We start from the raw sequence: 22,572 nt of genomic DNA, 5'->3' as shown, positions 1-22,572 counted from the left end.
ATAATCAGAATAGACCATTATTATAGAATAAATTATGATTAAATTGAATAATGTTTTGTTAAGTACTAGGAGCTAGACAACCCGTTTTATAAATTTATAATATTTATACTTTAAATAAAGTTTCAATCACTTTTTATACCTATACCTCATTTATTTAATATATCAATAATCATAATATGAATTGTATATTTTATTTATATAATTTTTGTAAGGTCATTTTAGCATCGATTAAAAAAATAAATTAATCGATTATAGTGAATGAATATAATGAGTAATTTTATATATTGAAATATCAGTTCGAAATAATAATAATATCGATTTTTCAATTTCGATTATGTCAAACTACAGTTGTTAAGTTGACAGACGGACGAACGAACTTATGTCATTTTTATATTGCGCCTAACAATGTATAAAAACTTCCAATGGATGTATGGATGTAAATTATACAAAATTATTTAATATAATTACGAAAAAAACTCAAAATATCTTACATTAGCGCCTATTTTTCAAAAGAATTAACGCATGCGCGTTGTTTTAAGTGTTAATAGTGTCAATTTCGCTAATAGCTATAGTAACATTGAGCAGTCATGGCGAATCCAAGAAAATTTAGTGAAAAAATAGCCCTCCACAACCATAGGGAAGCAGAAGAGACGGCAGCCTTCGAAAAAATAATGAGAGAAGTTAAAGAGGTCAAGGGAAAGGTGAGTAAATGAATATTTTAAAACTCTTGCTGTATATAACAATGTAAACAATATATACCATTGCTTCTTTCCTATAATTTTAACGTTTCTTTATTTGTGTTGTTTATAATATAATTTAGGGATAAATCGCTAGTTATAAGTGAATTTTGTTAGGGTTTTGATGGTTTTAGAATGTTTTTTGGCAATAAAACATTGCAGAAAGTATTGTAACAATCAATACATCAGTACAGCATGATGCGACATTAACAATTTAATGAATAATATTTATACGTTATTTTTTTCGTTATTCATTTACAAATTAATATAAAAATAAGCACCTAGCTGGTTCATTTCAGGATTTATTTTGTTGAAATACATATTTTGTTATCTTTTATTCGAATTGAAGTAAAGAAGTTCATGATTTTAATTTATAAACAAAATCCGTACGTAAATTTACATAAAATTTATTGTTAATGTTAAATAAGATGTTTTCTTCTTTATTCGATAAACATTGGTTTTTTTTCTCTACTTGATTGTGTGTATGTCTTTCGAAATGGTACTTGTTGCATCGAATACAAAATTTGTGAAAATATAAACCTAATAAACAAAAATTTCTAATGGTATTGTTACATATGACCTTATATCTGAATTATCTCATTTAATAAATAATTAAATCCAAATATATAGACTAAACTGAAAACAAAATCTTGTGAGAAATTAACGACTTCTCTTAAAATCGAAGGTCAAATTATTAAAACAATTCCAGATTGTTTATACAGGGGGAAATCGCAATGTAAATGATTACGAAAACGTATGTCTAGAATTTACTAGCTGTAATTTATTGATTTTCACCTGTATTCGCAATGTAGTTGACTGAAATCCTTCTGAAAGAATTCACGTGTTGGATGTCGCCAAATAATGGGGAAGTTTGTCATTTTGGTTAAATACGTCGAAATTGCTCATATAATGAGGACTTGTGTCATATGTCATGCGTCAAGTGACGTAAACATCGCGCGTACGTAATCAAAATGGCCGACTTCCTCTCCTATATCGAATTTGATGAGTAATATCGAACTATACAGGGTGGAATCGATAAAATTACACTTTATTTGTATTGAAAATTGTTTTCTTCTCTCGTAATTCGGAAATTATCGAATGTTATTGGCATCAGAAGGTTTATCGATCTCAAAATTTGTATACAGTGTGTATTAGAATGAATGGGGATAGCTTTACTTCGTTTTTTGGTATGTATAAGGGTCTTACAGGTCATACTACCTCCCTATAGTCTGTATTATATCAAAATAATGCTAATGCCATCGGAATCGATCCTAATGTATAGAGATCGTTATTACGGTCATCTCAATCACCAGATTAGATCTTATCCGTTTTTTTTTCGTGAGTATTTCCAAAATTTATCGATTTATATGATGATTTATGTTTCTCGAAGACATACAGGATGAGTAGATAATGAAAATCGTTACGATCGAACAATTTATACATCGAACAACACCGTGTATGATAAATTAGATGTTTGTCGAACGATTCAATGTATATATGAGTATCTCGATGACTTTCCAGGTGATTCCCGAAAGGAAATCGTCGAAAAATACCCTACGCATCAATACGCAATCGCTTGGTGCTTTCAAAGGGGGGTCGCTGCCGAACGTCACCGCAGACTCCCTTAGTAACAAGCGACCCGAAACGAAATTTTTCTCAAAGGTGATGAAAGTAGATAGAATAGATGTTAAGTAGATTAAATAGAGCATGGGTCAGTAATTCCCTATCGAATACGTTTATTTTTATTTTTCGACGTAGTAGTAGACGTATCGATTTTTTTATCGATTCGCGAATCGATTTTATTAGATCTACTGGTAGTTCGAATGTGCCGAAAATAAATATTTGTTTGAGAAAGTTCGAAAAGTAGTTTAAATGTACCGGAAACAATCATTTTTGTATATAAAAAAAATGGAGACCGTTACGTAGTACAAATGTACCAAAAGTAAAACTATTTTTTAGGAAAAGAGATCGAATTGTAGTCGAAATGTACCGGAAACGTTTATTTTTGGACGGGAAAGATCGAAAAGTAGTTCTAATGTACCAGTAAGCAATTATTTTTTGATTGGAAAGATCGAAAGTAGTTCAAATATACCGGAAACAATAATTTCTATATAAATAAAAAAATAAAGATCGTTAAATAGTTCAAACGTACCAAAAGCGAACCTTTTTTGGGAAGAGATCGAATAGTAGTTCAAATGTACCGGAAACAAATATTTCTGTAAAAAATAAAGATCGAAAAGTAGTTAAGTTCACCAAAATCGATCGATAGTCTTTGGGCAGATCGAGTAGTAGTTCAAATGTACCGGAAACGATTATTTTTGTACGGAAATGATCGAAAAATAGTTAAATTTTTCCTAAACAAAGATGTCTTTAGAAAAGATATTGACTAGTAGTTTGAATGTACCGGAAACAATTATTTTTGTACGTGGAAGATTGAAATGTACCGAAAAAAAGATTTCTGTGGAAAAATTATCGAAAAGTAGTTAAAGCTCAACCAAAATAGATCGATATTCTTTAGAAAGGTGGAATAGTAGTTCAAATGTACCAAAACAAAGATTTTTTTTGTAGAAGAAAGATCGAAAAGTAGTTCAAAGATACCAAAATCGATCAATATTCATGAGAAAGATGAATGGTAGTTGAAATTTATCAAAAACCAAAATTTCTGTAGGGAGAAGACCAAAAAGTAGGTGAAATTTAACCAAAATAGATCGATATTCTTTAGAAAAATCGAATAATAGTCTTAATGTACCAAAAACAAAGATTCCTGCAGGAAAAGTCTCCACGAGTTATCAATGTTCTTCAGGATAATCAAAAAGTAGTTCAAATGTATCTAAAAAATTGAAAATAAACATTAAAAAGTAGTTCAAACGTACAAAAAATGAGTATTAAGCAATTCCGGGACTTAATGACTCATGTAAACTTATTTCAGCTTCAATTTTATTTTAAATCTCACATAATCACCTATTTTTTTTTACTAATATATAACGGATTTTAAAACGTGTTATTTTCGTCGCCCTCCGTTTATAAACCTTTCTTTATTGGTAATACAATATTAAATCGATTGTCGAATCGATTTTTTTTGTTAGTTCAATTACCCATGCAGTCGGTATCATGGAATTTTTTGTTCCGAGATCATATCATCTAAGTCGGAAGTCGGCCATCTTGATTACCTATGTCAATATTGCGCGCGTCACTTATATCTGCTTGAAATATGACATAACACTTGAATAATACAAAATTTTTTATTTTTTAAGATATTTCTAATGTTTTTTTAATGGTTTATGTGAAAAAAATAGCATGTGCACTTTGAAAAATGTATGTATTGTAGATTTTTTTTTTAATTTTCTATAATATGCATCTAATAATTATTTTAGCTTAGTTTTTATGGAATTTCATTATTAGATTTTCTATAGGCATTAGTTTTGCTTAAATTAAATTGTCTATGGTCGTTTTATTGTGAATTAGACACGAATTATAATCCAGGGAAACACAACACGATCGTGAATTATGACTCGCTTTATAGTCCGGGAAAATAATCGAAATTTGAGTCTTTTTACAACTTTTTCGTTTTGGCTCGTACAAAAAAATTGTAAATATCAAAATTGTAGGAAATTTCATGAAATTTAACACGATGAAAATAAATTTCCGGAAAAAAATTCTTTAGGTCCCAAATTTTTCGAAAAATGTTGAAAATTTTTTAATTTTTCTTATTTACGTTATAAATATAGTAAAAACGACACAATCAAATTGATATTATATGGAAATATAGAGGAAATGTTTCTAAAAAAGTTGTTATTTTCAAATTTTGAAAATTCAAAATGGCGACCGCGTAAATTGAATTTACATACACATTTTTCAATTGTTATTTTTTTCTTTAATATTAATAATTTTGAGATGCCGTTTTCTGCAATCGATAGATAAAAAGATATATTTTAATGAATGATAAAATTTTTTTTTGAAAATTTTATTATCGCGTCTCTAGGAAAATTTATATTGTTTGACAATTTTCGAATTTACCTTCCTGTACTATCAAATATATTTAACCACGTTGAAATTCGGCGTCTTGTATGGAACGCTGCTATTAATATATACCGGATGTACTACACTAAAGGCGAAATGACTCAATTCAATGGTATATTTTGAGCGCTTCCTTTTGAGTCGAATTTGTTTTATGGACGTCCGGTATGTTCTCGAATTATCGTGCTTAATGTAATATTATTAAGTTTCGATTTTCCGCGCGACCAATACAATGCGTTTAACCTTAAAATTTACGCTACCTTCGAACGTCTTTTCTTTTTTTTTTTTTCACTGTCTCATACTGTATTTTTGTCCGCACCCTGTATATATACTACATTTTATTCATGGACCGGTATATTTTGTTTTCTAAATCTTGGAAAAAAAATTGTTTACGCACGTAAATGTGTGTTTTTCAAATTGGATGTTTGTCTTTGAAATTTTTTTTTCTATTGATGTTTAAAATTTGTTTGGCGGTCACATATGTTAAAAACCGTAATATTTATACCAAAAAAAATACCACATGATGATATTTCTATGGGAAACATTCGTTTTATTGTGTAAATATTGCAAAAAAATTTTTTTTCGCCTCGTACATTTTCGCAATATCAGTGATCGACCCTGTATATTACCAAATAAAATGAGTGGCGAGGAAATAGCGTCGTTTTTTTAAAAACGTGAGTTGCTTCGTTAAATTCTTTGAATACCTGATGGACCTAACGAAGTTAATGGTGCGAATTTATTAAATTATTATTTTGACGTAAATCCTCGATAAATTCATGAAAAATCTGATCGGGCGTTCTGAATTGGGCGTTTCTAATTTACCAAAATCGAGTCTGATATATAAAAAAATCGATTTTAATATACCAAAATCGATTCTACTGTACCAAAATTCATTCTAATATACCAAAATCGATTCTAATATACCAAAATCGTATCTAATATATACAAAAATAGATTGTAAATGTACCAAAATCGATTTTTCTATAACAAAATCGATGGTAACATACCAAAATCGATTCTTATTTACCAAAATCGTTTTTAGTGTACCAAAATCGATTCTAATTTACTAAAATCTATTCTAATATACCAAAATCGATTCTAATAAACCAAAATCGAGTCTAATATATACAAAAATCGATTTTAATGTACCAAAATCTATTCTAATATACTAAAATTGATTTTAATGTACCAAAGTCGATTGTAGTTTATACCAAAATCAATTCTATTATAACAAAATCGATTCTAATATATCAAAATCGTTTCTAATATCTCAAAATCGATTCTTTTATACAAAACTCGATTCTAAATGTAGCAAAATAGATTTTTCTATAACAAAATCGAATGTAACATTACCAAAATCGATTCTTCCGTACCCAAATCGTTTCTAATTCATCAAAATCGATTCTAATGTACCAAAATCGATCATAGTTTATACCAAAATCAATTCTATTATACCAAATTCGATTCTAATAAACCAAAATCGAGTCTAATATATACAAAAATCGATTTTAATGTACCAAAATCTATTCTAATATACCAAAATTGATTTTAATGTACCAAAGTCGATTGTAGTTTATACCAAAATCAATTCTATTATAACAAAATCGATTCTAATATATCAAAATCGTTTCTAATATCTCAAAATCGATTCTTTTATAAAAAACTCGATTCTAAATGTACCAAAATAGATTTTTCTATAACAAAATCGAATGTAACATTACCAAAATCGATTCTTCCGTACCCAAATCGTTTCTAATTCATCAAAATCGATTCTAATGTACCAAAATCGATCATAGTTTATACCAAAATCAATTCTATTATACCAAATTCGATTCTAATAAACCAAAATCGAGTCTAATATATACAAAAATCGATTTTAATGTACCAAAATCGATTCTAATATACCAAAATCGTTTCTAATTTACCAAAATCGATTCTAATGTACCAAAATCGATCATAGTTTATACCAAAATCAATTCTATTATACCAAATTCGATTCTAATAAACCAAAATCGAGTCTAATATATACAAAAATCGATTTTAATGTACTAAAATCTATTCTAATATACCAAAATTGATTTTAATGTACCAAAGTCGATTGTAGTTTATACCAAAATCAATTCTATTATAACAAAATCGATTCTAATATATCAAAATCGTTTCTAATATCTCAAAATCGATTCTTTTATACAAAACTCGATTCTAAATGTAGCAAAATAGATTTTTCTATAACAAAATCGAATGTAACATTACCAAAATCGATTCTTCCGTACCCAAATCGTTTCTAATTCATCAAAATCGATTTTAATGTACCAAAATCGATCATAGTTTATACCAAAATCAATTCTATTATACCAAATTCGATTCTAATAAACCAAAATCGAGTCTAATATATACAAAAATCGATTTTAATGTACTAAAATCTATTCTAATATACCAAAATTGATTTTAATGTACCAAAGTCGATTGTAGTTTATACCAAAATCAATTCTATTATAACAAAATCGATTCTAATATATCAAAATCGTTTCTAATATCTCAAAATCGATTCTTTTATAAAAAACTCGATTCTAAATGTACCAAAATAGATTTTCCTATAACAAAATCGAATGTAACATACCAAAATCGATTCTTCCGTACCCAAATCGTTTCTAATTCATCAACATCGATTCTAATAAACCAAAATCGAGTCTAATATATACAAAAATCGATTTTAATGTTCCAAAATCGATTCTAATTTACCAAAATCGATTCTTATGTACCAAAATCATTTCTAACATCTTAAAATCGTTTCTAATGTGCCAAAATCGATTCTAATGTATTAAAATAGTATCTTATGTACCAAAATCGTTTCATATATACCATAATCGCTTCTTATCTACCAAAATCTATTCTAATATACAAAAATCAAGTTTAATATACACTAATTGTTCATACTAAACAAAAATCGAGTCTAATATATACATAAATCGTTTCTAATATACTAATATCGTGTCTTGTATTTAAAAATCGTTTCTAATTTACCAAAATCGATTTTAGTATACCAAAATCGATTCTAATATACCAAAATCGAGTCCAATATATACAAAAATCGATTTTAATGTACCAAAATCGATTCTATCATACCAAAATCGAGTCTAATATATACAAAAATCGATTCTAATATACTATAATCGATTCTATCATACCAAAATCGATTTTAATGTACCAAAATCGATTCTAATATACCAAAATCGATTCTATCATATCAAAGTCGAGTCTAATATATACAAAAATCGATTCTAATTTACCAAAATCGATTTTATTATACATTATAGACTAATGTTAATCAAATTTAGGACGAATCGTGTCGTTCTCGGAAAATGCCCGGTAATAGAGTAGAAGTACGAGGTAGGACGTTATCTCAGAGCGGTCCGATGAGGAAACCCCACGAAAGACGTTTGGATACGTCCCCGTATTATTTAAGTCCCCCCACAGATACGGGGTGGAGAAGAACGAATAGCGATTCGGCGTTACATCAAAGTACCATGCAGGTAATTTTCGAAATGATAAGGGTTAAGTAGTTAAGTGATTCGTTTTTATTTTTATATATACAGGGTTTGGATAGAAATAACGATTGTTCGAATAGATGTTGGCCTATACAGATGATGAACGGACCGGATAGGAGACCAAAATCCAGTTGCGATATACCGTCGCAATCTCGAGTACCTGGTATCAGTATACACCCTTCGACGCACGATCCCAATTTGGGACAAATGCCCATTGCGAATACCGGTTCTCTGCCAGATTTGACGAACGTTGATTTTTCATCGCCGATACATCCTTTGGATCAAGATCACGATAGCTCTCAGTATAGTTCTGTGAGTATCTGTGATTTGTATTGATTTTTTTTATTTTTCGTCCATTTTTTTTATTTTTCGTCCATTTTTTTTTATTTTTCGTCCATTTTTTTTATTTTTCTTCAATTTTTTTTTATTTTTCCACAAGTTTTTTTATTTTTCCACCATTTTTTTAATTTTTCGTCCATTTTTTTATTTTTCGTCAAGTTTTTTTAAAATTTTATTCAGTTTGCTTAATTTTTCTCTAATCCCCTCTAACCTGAATATTTTTTTTAAATTCATTCATTTTTTTTTAATTTTTTATTTTTTAAATTCTTTCAGTTTTCAATTTTTTAATTTTGATCGATTTTTTTCAAATTTTGAATCAATTTTTTCCAACTTCTTTGAATTCCGTTGTTTTTTTTATTTTTGAACGGTTTTTTGCAATTTTTTTTATTTTCTCTATTTTTTTAAAATTTCTAATCGGTTCATTTAAATTTCTTTTAATTATGAATTGATTTTTCTAATTTCTTTGATTTTTTTGAAATTGACAAATTTTTCCCAGTTTTTTCTATTTTGTACTCATTTTTTTAAAATTCTTCAATTTTTTAAATTTTTTTTCCATTTTTCTAAATGTCTTTGAATTTATCGGTTTCTTTGAATTTTTTATATTTATTTTTGATCGATTTTCTAATTTCCTTAGATCTTCAAATTTTTTCTCAATTTTTTTAAACTTTGATCAATTTCTACCAACTTTTTTTAATTTCGTTGTTTTTTTTTTTCATTTTTGAACAATTTTCCTATTTTTTTTTCAATTTCTTTAAATTTTTCTAATTTCTTTGAAATTTTCCAATTTTTTTCAATTTTTTCTATTTTGTACTCAATTTTTTCACTTCTCAAAATTGATTTGTTTTTTTTTTAATTTTTTAAAATTCTTTCATATTTTGAATTTTTTTTTCCATTTTTTCAAATGTTTTTGAATCAATCGATTTCTTTGAATTTTTTATTTTTGATCAATTTTCTATTTTTAATTTTTCTGCTCTCTATTTTTTTCAATTTTTCGAAATTCATTAATTCTTTTCTTTTTATTTAATTTTTAATCGATTTTTCCAATTTCAATTTCCAAATCATTCTATTATAACAAAATCGATTCTAATATATCAAAATCGTTTCTAATATCTCAAAATCGATTCTTTTATAAAAAAACTCGATTCTAAATGTACCAAAATAGATTTTTCTTTAACAAAATCGAATGTAACATTACCAAAATCGATTCTTCCGTACCCAAATCGTTTCTAATTCATCAAAATCGATTCTAATGTACCAAAATCGATCATAGTTTATACCAAAATCAATTCTATTATACCAAATTCGATTCTAATAAACCAAAATCGAGTCTAATATATACAAAAAAAGATTTTAATGTACTAAAATCTATTCTAATATACCAAAATTGATTTTAATGTACCAAAGTCGATTGTAGTTTATACCAAAATCAATTCTATTATAACAAAATCGATTCTAATATATCAAAATCGTTTATAATATCTCAAAATCGATTCTTTTATACAAAACTCGATTCTAAATGTAGCAAAATAGATTTTTCTATAACAAAATCGAATGTAACATTACCAAAATCGATTCTTCCGTACCCAAATCGTTTCTAATTCATCAAAATCGATTCTAATGTACCAAAATCGATCATAGTTTATACCAAAATCAATTCTATTATACCAAATTCGATTCTAATAAACCAAAATCGAGTCTAATATATACAAAAAAAGATTTTAATGTACTAAAATCTATTCTAATATACCAAAATTGATTTTAATGTACCAAAGTCGATTGTAGTTTATACCAAAATCAATTCTATTATAACAAAATCGATTCTAATATATCAAAATCGTTTATAATATCTCAAAATCGATTCTTTTATACAAAACTCGATTCTAAATGTAGCAAAATAGATTTTTCTATAACAAAATCGAATGTAACATTACCAAAATCGATTCTTCCGTACCCAAATCGTTTCTAATTCATCAAAATCGATTCTAATGTACCAAAATCGATCATAGTTTATACCAAAATCAATTCTATTATACCAAATTCGATTCTAATAAACCAAAATCGAGTCTAATATATACAAAAAAAGATTTTAATGTACTAAAATCTATTCTAATATACCAAAATTGATTTTAATGTACCAAAGTCGATTGTAGTTTATACCAAAATCAATTCTATTATAACAAAATCGATTCTAATATATCAAAATCGTTTATAATATCTCAAAATCGATTCTTTTATACAAAACTCGATTCTAAATGTAGCAAAATAGATTTTTCTATAACAAAATCGAATGTAACATTACCAAAATCGATTCTTCCGTACCCAAATCGTTTCTAATTCATCAAAATCGATTCTAATGTACCAAAATCGATCATAGTTTATACCAAAATCAATTCTATTATACCAAATTCGATTCTAATAAACCAAAATCGAGTCTAATATATACAAAAAAAGATTTTAATGTACTAAAATCTATTCTAATATACCAAAATTGATTTTAATGTACCAAAGTCGATTGTAGTTTATACCAAAATCAATTCTATTATAACAAAATCGATTCTAATATATCAAAATCGTTTATAATATCTCAAAATCGATTCTTTTATACAAAACTCGATTCTAAATGTAGCAAAATAGATTTTTCTATAACAAAATCGAATGTAACATTACCAAAATCGATTCTTCCGTACCCAAATCGTTTCTAATTCATCAAAATCGATTCTAATGTACCAAAATCGATCATAGTTTATACCAAAATCACTTCTATTATACCAAATTCGATTCTAATAAACCAAAATCGAGTCTAATATATACAAAAATCGATTTGATCAATTTCTACCAACTTTTTTGAATTTCGTTGTTTTTTTTCATTTTTGAACAATTTTCCTATTTTTTTTTCAATTTCTTTAAATTTTTCTAATTTCTTTGAAATTTTCCAATTTTTTTCAATTTTTTCTATTTTGTACTCAATTTTTTCACTTCTCAAAATTGATTTGTTTTTTTTTTAATTTTTTAAAATTCTTTCATATTTTGAATTTTTTTTTCCATTTTTTCAAATGTTTTTGAATCAATCGATTTCTTTGAATTTTTTATTTTTGATCAATTTTCTATTTTTAATTTTTCTGCTCTCTATTTTTTTCAATTTTTCGAAATTCAATAATTCTTTTCTTTTTATTTAATTTTTAATCGATTTTTCCAATTTTCTCTATTTTTTCAATTTTCTCATCTTTTTCTATTTATTTGGAATATTTTTATTGCTTCCAAATTATTTCAATTATTTCAAAGTTCAATGAGGTTTTTCATTTTTTATAATTAAATTGAAGAATTTTTGCATATTTTCGAAAGTTTTTTGTTGGAGAAACCTTTGTTTTGAAAAATTTTTCGATATTTCATTCAAAATTTTATCCAATTTTTTTGTTTCCATTTTTCTTATTTTTGATAATTTTTTTTAAATAAAAAAAAATACATATTTATAGGGGAAAAAGAAAAAAAAATTAATTCCCCCTCCATTTTATACGAAAAAAAACAAAATTCACCATTTCTAGTTTGATCCAGTAAATTCCTTTTCAGAGTCCCTTAAATACGAGTCCCTTAAACACGAGCCCCTCAACATTATCACCCACGAGTATACCATTGAACGCTAGACCACAAAACCGATTTCACTTCACCAATTCCCACCCGGTAGGTTTATTTTCTAATTTTTTCCACCCTTAAAAACCCCTACAAGAGTGAAATTTAACCCCCCCCCCCCTAAAAAACACACACGTATATTTTTTTCATAAAAATATACGCGCTTAAACGTTTAACTTTCAAAATTCCCGCTAAAACTCTACTAGACTGTCACCTGTCGAATGTTAATCAAACCTCACGTTAAGTGATTTAAAAATAAGTGAAATAAAACCCTCAAAAATGAATTTGTTTTCACAATTATTGTGAAATATTTATATGAAAAAGTTTTTTCAGTTCAAAAATTTATATACGAGGTTAATTCAAAATTATTAAATATCCAATTGAATCATTTATAAATAATAAAACTTCGTACTTAACCTAACTTTTTATAATTATAATATACGAGATATTTGCATCTAGTAAAGCCAAAATAAATTTCACTTTTGTACATTTTCAAATTCTGCGCATTTTGTGACATTATTTAAAAAAAAATACGTGTATATAGGGTGTTACGAAAATTATGCTAATCTAGTTGATTTATTCATTTCTATCTGTTATTCAAGTGATTTGATTGAACGGATAATCACTGGATGTTATGAATATTTGTTGTTATTATAGTAATTTGATTTTTTTTAATTATTTTTTTATAGCGAAATGCGCAAAATTATGTAGTGGGTGTTGTTGTGATGCTTGATTTTTCTTTTTGTAAACAAAATTTCGATTTTATTGCTACAAAAAATTTGATAATGGATTAATTAAATTCGTTCTAATTTGGTTGAAATGATACGCGCATACTCCGTCGTTGTTCAGGACCGGCTTTCGAATTATTTGACTTACGTAATTTTGAAAAAAAAATCGTCAATTTGTAAAATGACTTTCTTTTTCTTATACGAGGTGTTTCCAAAGTATCAAATTGATAAAATTCCATTAAAAACATCCCCACACATTTCGTTGTTGGTCAGGACCGGCTTTTGAACTTTTTGTCTCACGTAATTTTGAAAAAAAATCGTCAATTTGTAAAATGACTTTCTTTTTCTTATACGAGGTGTTTCCAAAGTATCAAATTGATAAAATTCCATTAAAAACATCCCCACACATTTCGTTGTTGGTCAGGACCGGCTTTTGAACTTTTTGTCTCACGTAATTTTGAAAAAAAATCGTCAATTTGTAAAATGACTTTCTTTTTCTTATACGAGGTGTTTCCAAAGTATCAAATTGATAAAATTCCATTAAAAACATCCCCACACATTTCGTTGTTGGTCAGGACCGGCTTTTGAACTTTTTGTCTCACGTAATTTTGAAAAAAAATCGTCAATTTGTAAAATGACTTTCTTTTTCTTATACGAGGTGTTTCCAAAGTATCAAATTGATAAAATTCCATTAAAAACATCCCCACACATTTCGTTGTTGGTCAGGACCGGCTTTTGAACTTTATGACTCACGTAATTTTGAAAAAAAATCCATTAACACTTTTTTCGCACAAAATTTAGAAAAATTATACCGTCAAACTAATTAAAATATTATTTTTATATATATATACGAGGTGTTTGGAAAACTATATGTTAAATAAAATTTTGACGGTATAATTTTTATTCATTTAGCTTTTTTTTTTCTTTTTATTTTGCATGTTTTTTTTGTGATATTGTTGCAGAATCAGTTAACAGTGCCATTTAATCACAGGTATCAACATCAACAGGTGGGCAAAATTATTTTTTTTTTTTTTAATTTTTATTTTTTTCCAATAATAAACGCGATATTTATGGGGGATTTTGAGGAATTTATTTATTTCGTTTTAAATTTTTTTTTTGCAGAATATACAATTAGATAAGAATTTAGTAAATATGGTGGATAATTCGAATTACGCGCAATTACCGGGCTTGAGCGGAATTTACCAACAACAATGCCCCTCTACATCGCCGTCGCCCACGGTAATTACCATAAATTTATTCTAAAACAAAAAAATCTTTTTTTTTTCGAATTTTTTTTTATTTTATTTTTTTTATTTTATTTTTTTGTTTTTTTTTTTTCGGAATCGAAGTTGTTTTCTAGTTACAGCAAACCGGTGCCTATAGAAGTCCGAGGCCGAGTCCCCAATCGTCGCCTAGTCCTGGTAGGCATTCGGCTCCTTGTAGTCCCGGAGCTACTAGTCCTTTACCCAATGAATATCACGTGATCAATCAACCGACGTCGCAGTTTCAACAACATTTCGAACAATTATCAATGGTGAGTGGCTGTCGAAATGATTATTTTGTTTTGATGATGTTTTGGGGGGTCGAAATCGCGGTGGAAATTGGATTTTTAGTGTGAGAATGCTCCATTTTTTTCGTATTTTCAGTATTTCCAAATTAATATTTTTTCGAGATTTTTTGATTTTTTGAAATATCTCGAAAATGCTTCGTTTTCATTTTTTTGGATGAAAATTGGATTTTTGATATGAAAATGCTCGATTTTTTCTCATTTTCAATATAATTGAATTAATAGTGGTTTTTTCGAGATTTTTTTGATAATTCGAAATATCTCGAAAAAAATTCTTTTCCGTTTTTTTTTTTGGATGAAAATTGAATGTTTAGTGTGAAAATGCTCGATTTTTTTCGTATTTTCGGTATCTTCAAATGAATAGTGATTTTTTCGAGATTTTTTGATTTTTCGAAATATCTCGAAAATGCTTCGTTTTCATTTTTTTGGATGAAAATTGGATTTTTGATATGAAAATGCCCGATTTTTTCTCATTTTCAATATAATTGAATTTATAGTGGTTTTTTCGAGATTTTTTGATTTTTCGAAATATCTCGAAAATGCTTCGTTTTCATTTTTTTTAGATGAAAATTGGATTTTTGATATGAAAATGCCCGATTTTTTCTCATTTTCAATATAATTGAATTTATAGTGGTTTTTTCGAGATTTTTTGATTTTTCGAAATATCTCGAAAATGCTTCGTTTTCATTTTTTTGGATGAAAATTGGATTTTTGATAAGAATATGCTCGTTTTTTTCTCTTTTTTAATACAATTGAATTAATAGTGGTTTTTTCGAGATTATTTGATAATTCGAAATATCTCGAAAAAGCTTCTTTTCTGTTTGGATCTAATTGGATATTTAGTGTGAAAATGCTTATTTTCTCAGTATTTTCCCTATATTTGGAAAAATTGTGGTTTTTTCAAGATTTTTCGATTTTCCGAAATATCTCGAAAATTGATTTGTTGCCATTTTTTGGGTTAAAATTGGATTTTTAGTATGAAAATGTGCGTTTTTTTCTCATACTTTTAAATTAACTGAATAGTGGTTTTTTCGAGATTTTTTGAAAATTCGAAATATCTCGAAAAAGCTTCGTTTCCGTTTCTTTTGGTAGAAATTTGATATTTAGTGTGAAAATTCTTGCTTTCTTAGTATTTTCCCTTTATTTGGAGATATAGTGGCTTATTCGAATTTTTTTGATTTTCCGAAATATCTCGAAAACTGCTTCGTTTTTATTTTTTTTTAAACTCGATTTTTATTGTGAAAATGCTTATTTTTTTGTTTTATCCGTATGTTTGGAATAATAGTTTTTTTTTCGAAAGTTTTTGAAAATTCAAAACATCTCGAAAATGCCTCGTTTTCTTTTTTTGATGGAAATTGAATATTTATTGTGAAAATGCTCGTTTTTTCGTATTTTCAATATAATTAAATTGATATTTTTATTTTTCGAAATTTTTTGATAATTCAAAATATCTCGAAAATCCTTCGTTTCCGTTTCTTTTGGTAGACATTTGATATTTAGTGTGAAAATTCTTGCTTTCTTAGTATTTTCCCTTTATTTGGAGAAATAGTGGTTTATTCGAATTTTTTTTTGATTTTCCGAAATATCTCGAAAACTGCTTCGTTTTTATTTTTTTTTTAAACTCGATTTTTATTGTGAAAATGCTTATTTTTTTGTTTTATTAGTATGTTTGGAATAATAGTTTTTTTTCGTAAGTTTTTGATAATTCAAAATATCTCTAAAATGCTTCGTTTTCTGTTTTTTTTTGAGACAATTGGAAGAAAATTCGATTTTTAGTGTGTACATGCTCATTTTCGGTATATTTGCATCAATAGTGGTTTTTTCAAAATTTTAAAAAAATTAAAAGTATCTCGAAAATGCTTTGATTTTATTTTTTTTTGTTTTAATGAATTATACAGTTAAAAATTTTCATGTTATATCGAAATCGTCAGATATTTTCGTATTATCAATTTTTTTAGATTTATCTCGAATATCCATAATATCTCGAAAATGCCTTTATTATTTCCGCGATAGTTAGAAGAAAATTTAAATTTTTTCGTATTTTCAAATTTTTTGACTGAAAAATATATTTAAAAAAAATATGAAATATTTTTTATTTTTGGCAATAAATTTTGAATTCTCCAAAATATCTCGAAAATAAATAATAAAAAAGCACCGTCTATTAAATCAAGTAAAATATACAGTGTGTTCATTTGAAAACACCAATTTTCAATTCCATAAAATTCGTAAGAAAATTTAAAAAAAATTATACTTAGAAGGGGACAACCGGTACATTGAATAAAAGTGAACAATAGGTGGTAAAACATTTCTACATACTAACATTTTGAAGCTAAAAGTTAAATATCATCAACGAGCAAAAATGTTTTCAAGAAAATTCATTTTTTTCCAAAAAAAAAACTTTTATAAATGCTCCAAAATATTTAACTTTTGGTTTTGTTTTCGAAATTCCATTGATCATTTTCATCGAGGGTGTGTGTGTTGTCAGGACTGGGCACAGCTGGTGGCGAGCCTATTGGAATCAGGCTGCACCTGGAGTGCGCAGTTGCAGGTGATTAACCTTATCACGTCATAACATTTTTTTTTTGAATTATTTTATTTTATTTTTATGTGACCCACAAAATAATTATTTTTGCTCGACACTGTATGCACGCAAAAAAATTAATCACCGTATACGAACCCGGAGACTTATAATTTCGACTTTCAATTGGTAAATTACAGCGGAAAATTTATTTTTCTCCTTCAATAAAAATTTCCTTAATATCATATCATTATTTTTATTTACCCTGTATTATTACGGAAAATGTGTCAAAGCGTCCCACTTATATCGAGCATCAATGGTCGAATTAGACGCTTGTTATTCGATTCCTTTAATTTTTTTCTCCAACTACGGTTTCGGTGACGTATAAAAGCGGCAACACTGTAATTTTTCCGACATCAAATGAAAAATTATTTTCTTTTTGATGCGTTTGATGTATGAAATTTCTTTCTTACATCCCACGATGCTTTTTTTTTCGACGTTTGATTTAAAAAAAATCGTTTTTGCGTTATAGAAAGTTTCGATACGTTATACAGGGTATTTAAAAATTATCGACAAAGTAATGTGACGTTCTGTATAATAAAAAAAAAGTGAATTATTATAACGATCTATTGCGGTGATAATTTCAAAATTGAACTGAAAATTCGGATATTTGAGTGTAAAATTATCGATTTATTCGATATTCGTTAAATTTAATACAGGGTGAGTCGAAATATGCGAAAATTATTTTTTTCTTTTTCGAAATTTTCAAAGAGATCGTTCGAATCGCTTGTTAGAAGGGTGTTCGATAACTCATCGAGGTTAATACCGTGATATCTGATTCGAAATACATTTAAATATATACGGAATGTCCCACTCCAATTTGTTATTTTGTCATTTAACTTTCGTTTTCGTTTGTTATGACAAAAAAAGTGGGAAAATTTCGAATTATGAGTGTAAAATTGTTGGTTTATTCAGTTGGACCCTCCTACCAGCATGTCTTACGTGGACCAATCGACAGGTGCTCAACATCAACCGCATTCGCCTTCTAATATACAAAACGCCAGCCCCATCGGCAGTATAGAAATGATGACCACCGATGCAGGATATTACAGTACGTCTCCGCAACAATTAGTGTATCCTTCTCCTTCGCCAGGATTGAGGACGACGCCGAATACACCTACCAGTTTACCTGAAATCGTACTCACAGGTAATCTCAATGTGTGTGTGTGTGTGTGTGTGTGTGTGTGTGTGTGTGTCTCGTTTCATTTGTTTCGAATATTCAACATTCGTCCAACTGTTTTTAGTCCAAAAATCGACGTTTTTAGAAATTTCTAGCGAATTTTTCGTGGTATTCGTATTCAAATTCGAACATTACCCATTCGTCCAACTGTTTTTAGTCCAAAAATCGATGGTTTTTAGAAATTTCTAGCGAATTTTTCGTGGCATTCGTATTAAAATTCGCACATTACCCATTCGTCCAACTGTTTTTAGTCCAAAAATCGACGTTTTTAGAAATTTCTAGCGAATTTTTCGGAGCATTCGTATTAAAATTCGCGCATTACTCATTCGTCCAACTGTTTTTAGTCCAAAAATCGACGTTTTTAGAAATTTCTAGCGAATTTTTCGGGGCATTCGTATTAAAATTCGCACATTACCCATTCGTCCAACTGTTTTTAGTCCAAAAATCGACGTTTCTAGAAATTTCTAGCGAATTTTTCGGGGTATTTGTATTAAAATTCGAACATTACCCATTCGTCCAACTGTTTTTAGTCCAAAAATCGACGTTTTTAGAAATTTCTAGCGAATTTTTTCGGGGCATTCGTATTAAAATTCGCACATTACCCATTCGTCCAACTGTTTTTAGTCCAAAAATCGACGTTTCTAGAAATTTCTAGCGAATTTTTCGTGGCATTCGTATTAAAATTCGCACATTACCCATTCGTCCAACTGTTTTTAGTCCAAAAATCGACGTTTTTAGAAATTTCTAGCGAATTTTTCGGAGCATTCGTATTAAAATTCGCGCATTACTCATTCGTCCAACTGTTTTTAGTCCAAAAATCGACGTTTTTAGAAATTTCTAGCGAATTTTTCGGGGCATTCGTATTAAAATTCGCACATTACCCATTCGTCCAACTGTTTTTAGTCCAAAAATCGACGTGTCTAGAAATTTCTAGCGAATTTTTCGGGGTATTTGTATTAAAATTCGAACATTACCCATTCGTCCAACTGTTTTTAGTCCAAAAATCGACGTTTCTAGAAATTTCTAGCGAATTTTTCGGGGTATTTGTATTAAAATTCGAACATTACCCATTCGTCCAACTGTTTTTAGTCCAAAAATCGACGTTTTTAGAAATTTCTAGCGAATTTTTTCGGGGCATTCGTATTAAAATTCGCACATTACCCATTCGTCCAACTGTTTTTAGTCCAAAAATCGACGTTTCTAGAAATTTCTAGCGAATTTTTCGTGGCATTCGTATTAAAATTCGCACATTACCCATTCGTCCAACTGTTTTTAGTCCAAAAATCGACGTTTTTAGAAATTTCTAGCGAATTTTTTCGGGGCATTCGTATTAAAATTCGCACATTACCCATTCGTCCAACTGTTTTTAGTCCAAAAATCGACGTTTCTAGAAATTTCTAGCGAATTTTTCGTGGCATTCGTATTAAAATTCGCACATTACCCATTCGTCCAACTGTTTTTAGTCCAAAAATCGACGTTTTTAGAAATTTCTAGCGAATTTTTCGGAGCATTCGTATTAAAATTCGCGCATTACTCATTCGTCCAACTGTTTTTAGTCCAAAAATCGACGTTTTTAGAAATTTCTAGCGAATTTTTCGGGGCATTCGTATTAAAATTCGCACATTACCCATTCGTCCAACTGTTTTTAGTCCAAAAATCGACGTTTCTAGAAATTTCTAGCGAATTTTTCGGGGTATTTGTATTAAAATTCGAACATTACCCATTCGTCCAACTGTTTTTAGTCCAAAAATCGACGTTTTTAGAAATTTCTAGCGAATTTTTCGGGGCATTCGTAATCAAATTCGAACATTACCCATTCGCCCAACTTTTTTTACTCCAAAAATCGACGTTTCTAGAAATTTCTGGATCACAACCATTGACAAGATAATAATTTACAGATTTTTCGGGCGACGATGGTAGGACGGACATTTTTGACGAATCGTTAAAAGAAGGTTTGGGCACATTAGATTTCGACGAATTTCAAATGTTGACGAATTCGTCGATAGGCATATCGGAAATAGTCGAAGACCATTTCCGATTAGATCATCGCTCATAATCGGGAAAACGGTGAGTTCACTTTTATCGCGACGAACACTATATACGAGGGCTAGTCGAAAACCAATTTTTTTTTCATTTTTCGCAGGAATTCACTGCCGAATTTCTATTCTAGCTGTTTGTGCTACTTTAGTGGATTTTCAAAATATCTCCAAATGAAACTACGTGTGATCAGTTATTTAGTGACTTTATAGTGTGGCCAACCAAAAAAAAAATTACCGTCATTGTTACTGCAAACGGATTTTTTGAATTTTTTTAGTTTTATTTTTTTGTTTGAATTGAAAGTTTTTAAAAATATTTACGTCTAAGAACAAAATGAATATTTTTAGTGAATTACGCATTGTAAAGATGCAAATTTTTGAACTTTTTATTATATATTTTATTATATTTATATAAATGTTTATTCTTTAGGTTTTTTTTTATTTACGAACAATTTTTTTATAGGAATTTATGAAAAAACGCACAAATCCACTTTTTATTACTTATTTTTTGGAAAAAATATGATTTTTCAACGATTTTGGACCATTTCATAATCATACATCGTGATTCTCCCTGTATATTTTCGTTGGGGTTGAAAATACACGGAAAAAATTGGTTTTATTGGCAAGTTCGACGATTTTTTCATCATTTTGTGTTGTATCTGTCATTTTTGACAGTTGTTAGGATGTTTCTGGATGTCTTTTCGTTCAATCCTGTATATTTTCGTCGTTTTTCCGATTCTGTTTCTACAAGGAGCTTTTTTTGGATTCAAACTTGACAATGAACTAAATTCTAAAGAAAACTATACTCCGTTCCCCAATTTGATCAAAGACGTTCCTCCTAACCGTTTTTCTTCCCCCCAAGTTGACAAAACCTCCTAAAAAATTGTTTTTTGCGTCAAAAACCGAAAAAAAAATCGAATTCTCCGAGATTTTTTGATAATTCATTGTAACTTGTCATTTTTGACAGCTTTAATGATGTTTATTAAAGTTTTTTCGTTCAATCTTGTCTATTTTCAACGTTTTTTTTTCCGATTCTATGTATACAAGAAGCTTTCTGCGGATTTAAGATTGATTAAGTTGACAAAAACGAAAAAATTACGAAATCCTTAAGATTTTCATGATTTTTCCATAATTCTTTGTTGTATCTTTCAATTTTGGAAGTTTTTCCATTCAATATTATCCTCCACCCTGTAATCCGGCCGCTACCTTTATCCAACCCTTTCGTATACTTCATAATCGCACAAAAATACACATAAAATTTATTATTTTTATATATTCAATTTTTTTTAGGAATGGGCGAACAAAATGTTTTAAAAAAAACGATTTTTAGATATATTTTTAGATATTTTTTTCAATATATGCAACCACAAGGCAAATTTCGGTGCCTACCTCGTACCTTAGTTGAGTTTTTGTACCAACCTCGTACTCTAATTGACTTTTTCTGTACAAACCTCGTATTCTATCTGACTTTCTGTGCAAACCTCGTACTCTAGCTGAGTTTTTGTACAAACCTCGTATTCTAATTGAGTTTTTGTACCAACCTCGTATTCTAATTGAGTTTTTGTACCAACCTCGTATTCTATATGACTTTTTGTACAAAAGGTCCTACCCTAATTGGGTTTTTCTACCAACCTCGTACTTCAAATTACTTTGTGTACGAACCTCGTAATCTCATTGACTTTTTCTACTACCCTCGTATTCTAGATTCTTTTTTGTACCAACCTCGTATTCTTGCTGATTTTTTGTACAAACCTCGTACTCTAACCGACTTTTTTGTACCAACCTCGTACTCTAACTGAGTTTTTTGTACAAATCTCGTGTTCTAACTGACTTTTTGAGCAAACCTCGTACTCTAGCTGACTTTTTGTACGAACCTCGTATCTTTATTGACTTCTGTTATACCAATGTGATACTCCGTATAATTTTTTGTACAAACCTCGTACCTCAGTTTCGCCGAATAGGGGTGGAAACCTCCCCCCAGAAATGCGCAAATCACCACGTTTGCAATAACAATGTTTTCGACGTAATTCGGAACAATTATATCCAAAGACTGAACCGCAGTCTTCAGTTGACTGTCGTAATAACGAATTTTTTTTTGGAAATTCCAAAAATTTATTATATATATACATGTATATGGTAAAAAATGTCAAAATGTTTAATTAAATTTGATTAGGACGTTTTTTAATGACGTGAAATTTTCAAATTTGGCGCTATA

General features: G+C 28.5%; 1 protein-coding gene across 6 annotated transcripts; it reads left to right on the top strand.

The window, feature by feature from the left end:
* The first annotated feature begins 344 nt into the window (after positions 1 to 344).
* On the top strand, positions 345 to 21,259 carry LOC130898748 (CREB-regulated transcription coactivator 1). 6 transcript variants are annotated; one of them, XM_057808236.1, is made up of 11 exons: positions 351 to 701; positions 2,259 to 2,399; positions 8,093 to 8,287; positions 8,351 to 8,614; positions 12,209 to 12,319; positions 13,959 to 14,003; positions 14,119 to 14,235; positions 14,357 to 14,530; positions 18,057 to 18,288; positions 20,220 to 20,388; positions 20,465 to 21,259. In XM_057808236.1, exons 1-10 carry the CDS (start codon positions 588 to 590, stop codon positions 20,375 to 20,377), a joined length of 1,551 nt encoding a protein of 516 aa, XP_057664219.1. In that variant the 5' UTR covers positions 351 to 587; the 3' UTR covers positions 20,378 to 20,388; positions 20,465 to 21,259. The 6 variants fall into 6 exon arrangements, with proteins under 6 accessions (XP_057664225.1, XP_057664219.1, XP_057664223.1 ...); XM_057808240.1 differs by lacking the exon at positions 2,259 to 2,399; XM_057808239.1 differs by lacking the exon at positions 12,209 to 12,319.
* The last annotated feature ends 1,313 nt before the right edge of the window (positions 21,260 to 22,572 follow it).

This window comes from Diorhabda carinulata, chromosome 10, assembly GCF_026250575.1.
Source record: "Diorhabda carinulata isolate Delta chromosome 10, icDioCari1.1, whole genome shotgun sequence".
Lineage (NCBI taxonomy): Eukaryota > Metazoa > Arthropoda > Insecta > Coleoptera > Chrysomelidae > Diorhabda > Diorhabda carinulata.
Note: the sequence above shows the minus strand (reverse complement) of the source record. Positions and strands in the feature narration are given on the sequence as shown.